Below are 12,761 nucleotides of genomic sequence, written 5' to 3'. Positions count from 1 at the left end.
TGTAACCTTCTTTTTCGTTGACTAAGAAATGAAGGGATGCTTCTTCTATTGTTTGGGTAAGAGTAAAATCACCAAATGACCACCTATTTTGGAAGTGGGACTAATTCATGTTCGATCAGTGTTCTCCTCCTGGTTAGGGATGTGAATAGACTCATCTAGATAGGTCATATTTATGTAGAATATTTTAGCCTGGTCAATACTAAACTATAGATCTAGTTTGACCTATTTTTTAAATATAAAAGGCTAGCATGTCTAATTAGACCTTAGAGACTGTTGCGACTTCGGCAAGTGTATCAGTCGTACAAGTAATATCGTGTAAAAAAGTGGGGTTGTTGTTCCCACGAGGACTGATTAACCAAGGAGTAACTTATCTATGCGATTAAATTTGGATCGATCTTTAAATTGATTTGTTGTGAATATTAATTTAATTTATAAAACAAAATTTTTAAAGAACTTCTTTTTAATATTTAAGAAATCAAGAATTAAATTCAAGAATTAATAACGTGAAGAAAACGATTTTAACTTTAATTAATGATGAACGTAGCTAGGGACTTGACTTCCCCAATAATTTCTTAACGAGTTTAACTTTCATTGAATTAAAGTTCACAATCAATTATTGACAATTCTTTCTAATGTAACTAAATCCTCAATCCCTTGGTGCAGCGGCGGACCCACTTGCGGGCAAGTGCAGACATAAAAAATTTTATTTTTGTTTTTTTTTCTTTTTGGTTGTAGGTCCTTATTTGTCTCTTGGTTCAATATATATATATATATATATATATATATATATATATATATATTTAGGAGTAAATATTCTTTTAAGTCCCTAGCAAAAAACATGGTCCTCATTTTAATCTCTTACAAAAAAAAAATTAGTCTCGAGGTCCTTAAAAAATTTAAAGTGAATCAATTTAGTTAAAATTGTGGTCCCTCACAAATTTGAAAAAGACCTACATTAGTCCCTTAAAAAGACCAAAATTGGTCCACTTTGAATTTCATAGGGACCAGGTGACTAATTTTTTTAATAATGGACTAAAGTGGGGGACCAAATTTTTTGTTAGGGACGAAAAAACATATTTATTTTTATATTAATTAGTAACGTAGCAACGTACGGAGATAATTAAAACAACGTAGCAATGCAAATTGATTAGAGAGAAAACTTATTCTTTCTCCCCTGTCATGTACCCATTCTCATGCTCTCTTCATCCTTTGTTTCCTTTTACATTTTTGTAAAAAGAGAGGATTGATTGCAGGTCTGACATTCTCAAATAACTTAATATCTAGAGACGAAGCCTTTACTGTGATTTTGCTTGCCTTCTGCACAAGTAGTGTTGATTTTTTTATTCACCACTATAAAGTAGAATGATGATGTATGGATGTACTAGAGTATATTCTCAATTTGTTTTGGAGGATTGGTAAGATTTAGGGGAGAATAATTGGTCAAACTATTGCCTGCAGCTTGTTATGGAAGCAACTAGATTATGAGCGGGTTTAAGCGTTGATTTAAATTTTTTTTACAAAAAAAAAAAATTGGGGGCGCCGCCCCCCCACTAAATGTGCGGACATAAAAAATATTTGTTCTGGGTCCGCCACTGCCTTGGTGGTTTTAGTTCTTTACTTTATTTCAAGGCTCTAATTTCTTAGGGTCTTTTTTTAAAAGCAAGCTTTACGGTCAAGAATTATACGTTATAGAATTCGTAAGACTATTCCTAGAACATATAAATTCCAGCAATTAACCAATCGGATTCAAGCATACAATATTCCTATTTACATGCAAAAATCTACTGCTCATTCACGATTGATCAGATCATAACAAGACTATTAATTTGAAGAGATTAATTGCATAATTGAAATACGGATAGTAATTACATCAAAAATTAAACAGCGTTCGAGAACTCATTGGTTTCGTCTCGCCCTAATTACATAAAAAACTAGCCTAACATGTTCAAGAAAACAAGAACAATATATAAAAGAAAAAGAGACTTCATGACAAAACCAAATTAAAGATGACCCACGATGAAGCTTTGAGTTGTTCTTCTTCCTTCTCCTTTCTAAGAGCTCTCCTTTGCTTCCTCTCCAAGTCTCTGGCCGGGGGAATTCCCTCTAAAGCCCTAATTGCTTCTCTTTTAAAGAAATAAAATTGGGTTTTTAATTTGGACCAGGCTTGCTGAGGAACTTGTTGAAGCGAGCTGCTCAGCAGGCAAATTTTAACTCCTCGCTTGCATTTCTCTCTGTAGCGAGCTGCAGAGCGAGGGGACGCGAATAAGAGAAACGTCCTCTCTGGGCTTGCTCGCTCTAGCGAGGAAGCCAGCGAGCAAGAATTAATTCTGATTAATTGTTTATTTTTCTTGATCTTTATCATTTGCAATTGCCTTTATCCCTTAGTATTTGTAATTATTATTTTATACCTAAAACAAGATGAAAAAGAGATCATAATCATATCAAGTTTAAAAACTTTATAATCTTTTGCATTAATTGATTTATACTATATCTTTTATCATATTTATCTTTATTTAATATAATTTTGATACATAGTGTCTATGACACTCATTAGAGGCTTATCAAAAAAATTAGATGAGCCTAAAAAATTTATATAATAATTTTAATTTATTTTATATAAAAAAATAATATAAATCAATCTATAAATTAATATGTTAGACATTTTAAAAAGAGACTTGTGGCCTGTATTTTAAATATGTTTTTTTTAGCCTAAACATGCTTTATTCACTGAACAAGCTAGGCCAGGTCAAGCTATAGTTCTCTGATCAATAGTTTTATTTACACTCTTAATTAAGATTATAAGATTTTTGTTAGTAGGTGGGATTTGATTATTTATACTACGAGTTACTCCCGTAAAATTTATTGATTTAAGTTTTTTATACAATAAATTTATATTTGTGAAACTCCAAAACTTTGAGGGTAAACCCTCAATTTTCTCCAGATATTTTATTTAAAAAAGAAAAAAAAAGTTTTCTAAAGTAAAGAGAATCCAGAATTAAAATTAAAAATAGAGTAAATATCTTTTTTGGTCCTCAGCAAATTTCACGATGTCCGCTTTAGTCCCTATAGCAAATAAAAAAAAGGCTATTCGTGGTCTCTAAGAAATTCAAAATGGATCCATTTAGTTGAAATCGTGATCCCTCGCAAATTCAAAAAAGACCCACATTAATCCCTCAAAAGGACTAAAATGGGTCCATTTTAAATTTTTTAAGGACCACGAATAGTTTTTTTATTTGCTAGAGACTAAAGCGGGTATCGTAAAATTGGCTGAGTACCGAAAAATGTAGTTACTCTTCAAAAAATAAAGTTGTTGCATAACCCATTTCTTTAGATTAGATTCGACCAATGGGCCAACCCAAAACTTGATGCATTGCCCGCAACCCTACCAAAATCTTATAACCCATCCACCATAACCCACTTCCAATAGACACCGTAATTTGAGAGCACATCAGTTTGTTAGGATTTTAGTTGTATGTTTATTGTTTGATGAAATGTTCGAGTCAACGATGAATCTGGTTATTCATCCTATTATATTCTATTCGGTCTTAAATTCTGTTCCATTGCACCTCTCGTAGTACTGTTATCAATTAGAGGGTACATAATTATTTGATCAGCCATGTTATTATATTCTTTTTCTTTTTCTAATACATGTTTTTCATTTGGATTGTCTATGGAGCATGACCTGTTTGATGACAAGGTTAAGTCAAAAATAATTTTATAATATGTTGTTTACTAATTGAAAATTTATCTCTGAGCTTCGTGTTTTTTTTCTTCTCTTTTTAATGTAATGTTTAGTCCCTGCTATTATATTTTGAAAATTTCGTAGTACCTAAATAAATGTTAGCTTGTATGATTTGGTTTCCCCTGCCTTGTTTGGTTGACATTTTAGAATGCATGTGGGTATCTCTTGATACCTTGCACACATGAACTTCAATTTTTCAAGTAAATACTATGCATCTTGTAGTCTTTTGGTAAATACCATCGGATCCACCAAATCCAATTTTGGGTTTGAATCGAATTCATTACGCTTTGGGTAAGTCAAATTCTAGGATTTAGCTGAGACGTTATTGATATGGACTATTCTCCCACTGAATTATAGACCCAACTAGTAAAGGGCCCACAGACTATTGCTTAATAAGAAAGGAAACGTGGTCACCCTATGTAACTTGATCATCTGCAACCACCTAACGCATGAAACTCGCTGTCCAGTCAGTTGCGGCTACACAAAATCAGTTGATTAGAGCATTACTACTCCTTTTATAACCAACGACGAGGAACAGGCACCTATTTGCCAATATATTTAAACGGCTTAGTTAAACTATAGACATCCCACTCAGGAAATAACTTGTGAGTATTATCATTGTCAACTAATAGGAATGAATGCCATCATACCATGACAGCATAACCAGGATACTCATCTACTATATATATATGGAGGCATTAAGTCCAAATATGATTATCTTTCCATCGATACTTGAACACTTTGAATACATATTGTTTTGAGCGTTCCAGTGTCTTGCAAGTACCTTTCCCTATTCTTCTCAAGCTACTCTAAATATTAATTTTAGCCTAAACATCTCGTGAAGCATCTCAGGAATCTATCAGATATATCGCAAATAGAGTTCTAGCCCAAGCACATCCTCAGACATTGCAGATTCAACTGTGTGTGATCTAACCCGATTATTATTGGGCAAATCAATTACTAAACCAGCAACTCTTGAATATTGTGTATTCTTTTGTCCTCCCATCCTTGCAAGCAATATCAAGTTTGACATTGTTATAGACATTGTTGTTTCTCAATGAACTTGACACGGGTCTTATTATGTGCCTTAAACAGGGTCTGCCTCTATACCGTGCTTTATGACATTCTTTTGTCCTTCCATAATTTTACGTCATTTAAAAGGACAAACACTAATCCCTAAAATTATATAAGAAAACATAAATATTAAAACTACTTGAAGAATTTTATTTTATTTTTATCTAGGAAGAGTTTTGAGAAAATTCAATATCGTTAATAGATATTAATCAAGGGGAAGGATATACTTACCATCACAAAAGTTTATCACCCTTGCAACTAATTTAATCACTGCTGATTTCTGTTTATCCAACAGTTAAAATTTATTGAAAATTATTGGTCATTCTTATTAATTAATTATTATAAATTATAACTGTTAGATTGACGAAAATCAAAGTTAATTGGGTTGATTATAAGGTTGGTAAGTATATTCTGCTCATAAAAAATAAACAAATACCTACAAATAAGAATTTTTTTTTTTGGTGTGGAATAAGAATCTATTTGTATTAAAAAAAATTAGTTAAAAAATATATTTAAAAAAAAAGAATCTATTCGTATTAAAAAATAACAATCCATTTTTTTTCAAATATTTTAGTTAAAAAATATATTTAATTTTTTTTTTTATAATACTAATTGGATCTGACATCTGCGAAAGAATCTAATCTATAAAGAAAATCTAAAAACCCCTTCACTGATAAACCCTCTTCCAACCTAAGACATTGTCTGCTCTCTCCAAAGCATCAATGACTCTCTTCCATTGCCATGTTCCTCATCAGAGCATGGCCCCATTCTCACCCATCTCAACTTTCTCTTTCAAACCACTATGCGTTTCTCTATCTCAACCTTCCTCCTCTTCCTCCATAAGCCATCAACATCCTTATCCTCTCTTCACAACCACAGACCTCCTCAACAATAGGCCTTTTTCACTCTCCACAATGCCCAGAAAGTTGCTGTGTACACCACCCCAAGGAAAATATATACAAGATGCCTATCTTGTGGTATGCCACATCTAACACCTCAATTTTTATTATTGTATTTTCGGGTCTGTGTTTTTTTTTTTTTTTTGCTCTTTAGGTTCCTATGTAAAAACTTCTGAATATTCATGGGTCATAGTCGTTTTTTTCTAGCTTTCAACTATAAACAATTTTTTTTTTTTTTTGTTACAATTATGGGTTATTTATTCATTTTCTTTATTTCCTCTTAGCCTCTGTGGTATATATATATGAGTTCTAGATAAGGGAAAAAGAAGAAGAATGTAGCAACCATCTTCTGATATTGAAGAGAAAGAAGTGAAACAAGGGAGATTGCTGATAGGAAGTAAGAAATTTGGGAGAAGAATCAGTGAAGATTAGGGGAAGTGAGAGAAAGATTTCTTGATAATTCTTTTGATTTCTTTCTCATTGCTGCTATCCCCTATCTAACACAAAGTAGTTACACTAGAATTACTAGAATTACTGACAAGTGACAACACTAGAGAAATCATTAAGGAAATACTGAAATGAAAACATGAGAATATTCTAGAACATATATAGGCTAGTAATGGTTGTTTCTTTGCTTCCGATCACATGGGTTTCTACAAAGAAGGAATTTTTTATATTTTTCATTGATTTATTTAAAATCGGTGCTGTAGTAATGCCATTGTTTGTTATTTTGGATTTGCAGAAAAAATTGTCAGCTCAGGAAATCCAAGATCTGGTTAAGGGAGAACGAAATGTACCTCTTGTTATTGATTTCTATGCAACATGGTGTGGACCATGCATCTTAATGGCTCAAGAACTTGAAATGGTATGTGGTTTAATTGATGTAGAAAATGCTTTATGTTTTAATTCTACCTTTACTTATAGCAGCCTCAGAGAAAGTAGACAGCGTAAAAGATGACCATTGTGAGTCTGTGACTATGTATAAGATGACCGTTGTGAGTCTTTAATCATTTTGTAAATTATGTGTTGTGAGATATATTAAATTTCATTAACCAAAAAATAGACTAAATTCCTTAGATTATTTTACAAAGTTTTGTTTTCTTGATGTGAATCTGATACCAATGAAGTTCTGCCTTATTCCCACACAAATCTTGATTTGGAAGATCTGATTTGTGCGAGTTTCGTGCAGAGATTCACCTCATCTCCATATAATTTTTTATACTGGTTGAGAAACAGCTCTTTGTAAATATGTAAGGGTAAGGCTACGTAGAAGGATTTCCCTCACCCTACCCTCACTTGTTGGGGTTTGATGGGGAGTGAGTTTCTTTTACTGCATTTTCATTCCATCATCATTCAAGGATGAAATTATTTTAATAAACTTAGAACAATACTTATGTTGTGCTACCAGTAGATTGATATTTTGTTTTTGATACTTCTACTTTTATTATTTGATCGGGCTATATATGATGTTTTAACTTTTAATCACTTCTAAACATGATATTTCATATTTTTCGCCTCACATAAACACATTGATAATAGATGCAGAAATTTCAGAATTTGTGTTTGGTTAGGGCTGATCAATAACAAAATATGGTGTATCTATTGCAAGAGTGATGTTCTCGGGTTAGATGTTTTCATTAATAATGTTAGGTCGTTGTCATGATGTTTATCAATTCTCTATGTGGATGAGGCCATGGTTAGCTAGCTCGTGTTCCAAATTATATTTAAGTTATTCTTGATACAAGGTTAAAAATTGAAATGACAGTGAGAGGTTTTGATCTTCACTTGTAGAAGCATGAGATGATTGAAAATTTATTTTCTTGGACTTTTGATATGTTATTTTATCTCATTTTTATTCCAATATGGGATGGAAAATCTCCAAGGATAAGAAGCAAGTTGTGGCTCCTATTGATGTGATTCTGATTCCCAGTGATGTGAATCTTTGCACGGAACTCGTGCCGATCCCGATTCTAAATATCTGATTCTTGTAGGTTTTGTGTAAGGATTCACATCACCTATATTATTATTATTATTATTATTATTATTATTATTATATATTTTTTGAAGTCGTTTCTTCTCTTCCACTAGAACTCATTGTTTTGGGTGGGGGGCTGAAGAGATATTGATGCTGTAAATAGTATAGTACACGAGGGAGCTCGAGTTGATTCATTTATAAGAGGCAAGTATCTAAGGTTAGTGAAAATTAATAAAATAAATTAGAACAACTTCGTAAGTATATTTTTGATAGAGAAAGAAAAAGGATCCAATTCGAGCAAGGTTTCCAAAAAAATCAATTTACTTCTCGGAGGAATTGTTTTCATTGCATCATTATTTGTCTCTTAGTGTGCAAGGATGAAGTCATGAAACTAACTTCAAAATATAGTTTACAAAAAAATGATTATTTGTGGGAAAAGTGGAAAACTACGTAACTTAAAACTTTACATATGCTACGCTTACATGTAGATTAATATTTTAAAAAATAATTTTTTCCTTTGATACTTTAACCATGTGATCGGGCTATATATGATATTTTCATCCCTTCTAAACAATTTTTAATATTTTTTTGGCTCACGTGAATGCATTGATGATTGATGCGGGAATTTTGGTTGCATGCAAAAGCAGCAAAATGTGCTTATATATAGAACTTGTGCCATAGTCTGAATTTAGGGATTTTGAGGGTGATCTCAAAAGTTACTCGATAGATCCAGGCATATTATTGAATACTATTTAAAGGAGCTTGAGCTTCTATGGTTGTTTTTTCTTTTTTTATGATTATGAATCATTCAATGTGTCTGAAATTACATCGTAACTGTTATGCTTGCCACTTTACAGTTGCAATTGCATTGTAATTTTTATGCATACCCCTTTGGAGTTTTAATGGCTATGAAACCGTTTGAATGAATCATATACATTGAAGATCTTGAAATTTAGATCTGAGGAGACTAGAGCTGGTTTCTCTCCATCTGATGCAGTATGGTCAATAATTTTTTTTTAAATTTTATACTTATATGATGTGCGTAACTTTACGATAATATATGGACCTAGAAATAATTACAAAGGGTAGATGTAGTATCATTTTCTTGCTGGACCTAAAAATTAGGGCTGCTTGCATTGAAATTTTAATATGTAAGCAATATCACATGTTGTTTTAGAAGATTTGGTCAAACATAGGGAAGGAGGCGGTAAAGAAGTGATAAAGAGAAGGAAGGCTTTAGTCATTTGTCATTTAATGAGGGATGAGGTGAGGCTCCACAAATATTTTACAATTTTGCAACCAGTTCAAAAAAATGTGGTTTTACATATGTTCTACTGAATTTCTTATATGTTAGCTTTTACTTGTATAGTTTTTATTATCTTATATTTAATGTTTTATTTTACTTCCCTCATTATAAGATATACATTTGAAGAACTGAACTCAAGGGAAAAATTGTATTCCGATTATCATGTTGGTGCATTTTGTTGGTTGCAATAACTCATCTTCTTTAAGAATGTAAATCTCTCATGAATAGTACAACCAATTTAAGTATATGGGGATCTTGAATTTGTTCTATAACTGTTTGCTTTACTTCCCCTGAGAACTACCAATTTGCATACTTTGTCTTAATTTCTCAATTTGTGAGGATAGCATGTTTTAATTGTTAGTATAGTTCCTAATCCAACAGAATTTCCCTCAATGTTTGTCGGAGGTGAGTAGTTGATTTGAAAGCTCAGAAGTAACCTTTCCATATTTAAAATTGTACAGCTTGCAGTTGAGTACGAGAACAATGTTACGATTGTTAAGGTTGATACAGATTACGAGTATGAATTTGCACGCGACATGCAGGTAATAAGCCTTTTTTGCTTTCAATGTGTACATTTACAAACACTCTGTAGGGATCCATAAAAAATCATGTGAAGTTTTACTAAAATGACTTCTGAACTTGCATGATTTTCTCAAGAAACATAAATAAAAAAGCAATATATCATGGGAGCTAAGCAATTCGGGGTAACCTTCTGCATACTAATCCTGTTATTTATTCAAGATAATAACCATCTTAAATGATTAGATCTTGTATTCTTCCTTGTTTTTGTTGTATACATGTGTTGGTATTTTATTGATTGTTGCTTCAACTCTTCAAGTTTAGATTAAACCCTTAAGGGGACTATTAGTAACAGATCTAGACACTGGCAGATCAGTTCATTGCTATGCTTTTCATTTGGAATTTGGATATGGCAGCTTCTAAATAACACTTGAATTTCAATGTATTCCAGGTTCGTGGGTTGCCCACAGTGTTCTTTATTAGTCCTGATCCAAACAAAGATGCAATTCGAACTGAAGGACTTATCCCAATACAGATGATGAGGGATATCATAGACAAGGAAATGTGAATCTGTAATGGGCATTGATCACCTAACATTGTTGGAGTTCCTGGATCTTGCACTATGTTGTCTGGTGTAATGGTAGCCTATCCGGGACAGAATTGAAGTGCTAACCAATTCCTATGATTTTGGGTTTTTAAGGTTATAAAATTGTATGATAATTTATGCAAGCTTTCAGCTGACATATTATGTAGTGTATCACATGTGATGTCAAATTTAGAAGGACGTTGTAACACTATCATTTATGTACACTCCATTCATCAAATATAAAATGTTATTGAAAGAGTCAATCTTTGTTAGTTAGGTGGTGAGTTGAGCTTATATGCTTAAGATTTCTTGTCATGTCACCTTACTAGGAAGATCTTGGGGTGCAATTGAAAGTTAAATGTTTAGTTCTAAGATCTTAGGAAAATAAAATAAAACAAAAATAGGAGACAAAGAAACGGGTTTCACCCAGAAGGAAACTGACATGTTATTTCTTTCTAAGTGTTGTTCATTAGTTGTCGGATTTGAAGGGTTCATTAAGGTAACTTCGTTGTTGTAGATACAGTAGGGTCAAGCAGTCTCCACTATTCAAATATTCAACATTCAAAGCTGGCGAGTTATTCAAGGACCACAACCAGTGGGGGTTTAAATTCTATTAGAGGACTTCACTGTACCCTTTGGAAATTTCGTAAGAAAGATCTGTCATTTATTCGTTACAATTTAAATAAAGTTTGTAAAATGAGAAAGTGAAAATTATCACTTTGATTAAAGGAATAGTTGAGATTTTTCACAAGATCATATGAGATTTCTATATGTATAAAAATTATTGATGTAATCTTATCTAATAGTTTACATTGTTAGGTGAAATAATTGTTTATTATGGTATCAGTCTCCATGATCATGTGGTTATAAGTTTAATTCTTATCGCACCCTTTTTAATAGAATTAATTTACCACAAGAAAGTTAGGTTTGATGCATTATTTATCCTTCGAGCCTAATAATCTCGTGTGAAGGGATGTATTAGAAATATAAAATTATTAATATAATCTTATTCAATGGTTTGAGTTTTTAGATGAGATGGTTGCATCCATTCTCATTAGAAAGTATACAAAGCTGGTGGAATATTGGCTGCTGTTGACTAAACAACATTAAGTGGGTTAGAAAGTGATGTCACACTTAATGAATATTGGACATCAATTACAAATAAATGCCCAAAAACTTAGAAAGTGATGTCACTGGTTCTCTAAATGAGATTAACCTCATAACTGTGTTTTGGTTTAGGAGTTCAGTAACAAGATTTAGCTAAACAAACATAATGGTTCTTGTTTCTTTTAATGAGAGAAGTGATGAGTGATTGTTTGTCTAACAATGTTTATTGTTTTTTAGGCCTACTGCATAGTATTATAGTTATCATATTTATGGATAAGCAATTGTATTAACAACCTTTAAATTTTGCATTTTTTAAAATACATTTATCTAGCACCATTTTCCCCAAGTGATGAGATAAACAAACATAATGGTTCTTGTTTCTTTTAATGAGAGAAGTGATGAGTGATTGTTTGTCTAACAATGTTTATTGTTTTTTAGGCCTACTGCATAGTATTATAGTTATCATATTTATGGATAAGCAATTGTATTAACAACCTTTAAATTTTGCATTTTTTAAAATACATTTATCTAGCACCATTTTCCCCAAGTACTCTCCTTGTGATTTATTTATTAGACAAATAAATCCTTCTGTTTTGCTTTGTAACCAAATTGAATGCCAAAGTTGTGACAACAGCAATCCCCCCCCCCCCCCCCCCCCTTCTCTTCTTTTTGTATGTTTTAAGCTTATCTGCTATCCAATCCAAAACAACATACACATCAAGAATATCAAAATAATAAATACCTACAATTCAATACAAAAAAAAAAAAAAAAAAACCAACAATAACAACAAATCCCACAATTCTATTTTTAATAAATTGTTATTAACACCTTCAATTATTCTATTTTGTAATCACACTCTAACAGGCTTGATTCAGCTATTCAAGTCAGTTTTTTTGGGAGTACTAGATCACACGCTTAAATTTTATTTGATTTTAGTTTACCTTTTCTTTCCCTGCACTAGATCTTAGACTACTTTGTAACCTAAAAATATTTATATTCCAACGATTTCAATTGAAAATAAGTTAGACGTCTAATAATTTTAAAACAAAAATAGATAGAGCATATTCATATGAAAAAGCTTCCGGTATATCCTGAATAAAATACAAAATCTTATAAATGTATATGAAATAAGATAAATCCAATTATCCTTAGATGGTAAATGTATATTGAAATGTGAGGTGATACGTGTGTAAATGTGAATGAATAATTAGCTGTATTTATTACATAACAATTTGTATTTGATCAGTCCAACAACTATTGGGCTGGATCACACACGGTTGAGGTAAAAGATGTTGCTGAAGAGGAAAACGTTGTCGAGATGATGGATCATTGGCGAGATGGTCTGGGTGCTCTTGCAAGATGAATGAGTTGGTTGAGCTGATGTGTGGGCAATTTGAGGAGACTGAGAGTGTACTTGCAAGACACTCTAACACTCAAATCAGTTCAATATTCAAGTAGTTCAAGTATTCAAGGATAGATGATCTTACCTGGGTTGAATGTCTTTGTATTTATAGTAGAGTGATGCCTTGCTTATACCACCTTTGCATGACAG

The 12,761-nt window shown here is 32.1% G+C and overlaps 1 protein-coding gene across 1 annotated transcript; it reads left to right on the top strand.

Moving 5' to 3' along the window:
• Positions 1 to 5,470: 5,470 nt before the first annotated feature.
• Positions 5,471 to 10,356, top strand: LOC133310802 (thioredoxin-like protein CITRX, chloroplastic). The gene is made up of 4 exons (XM_061511793.1): positions 5,471 to 5,793; positions 6,458 to 6,580; positions 9,458 to 9,538; positions 9,967 to 10,356. The coding sequence occupies exons 1-4, from the start codon at positions 5,539 to 5,541 to the stop codon at positions 10,081 to 10,083; spliced, it is 576 nt and encodes a 191-aa protein (XP_061367777.1). The 5' UTR covers positions 5,471 to 5,538; the 3' UTR covers positions 10,084 to 10,356.
• Positions 10,357 to 12,761: the final 2,405 nt, after the last annotated feature.

Source organism: Gastrolobium bilobum, unplaced genomic scaffold, assembly GCF_033153095.1.
Source record: "Gastrolobium bilobum isolate Gb01-03AN ecotype WA unplaced genomic scaffold, APGP_CSIRO_Gbil_v1 utg31892, whole genome shotgun sequence".
NCBI lineage: Eukaryota > Viridiplantae > Streptophyta > Magnoliopsida > Fabales > Fabaceae > Gastrolobium > Gastrolobium bilobum.
The sequence above is the reverse complement of the archived record's forward strand: the minus strand, read 5'-3'. Positions and strand labels throughout refer to the sequence as shown.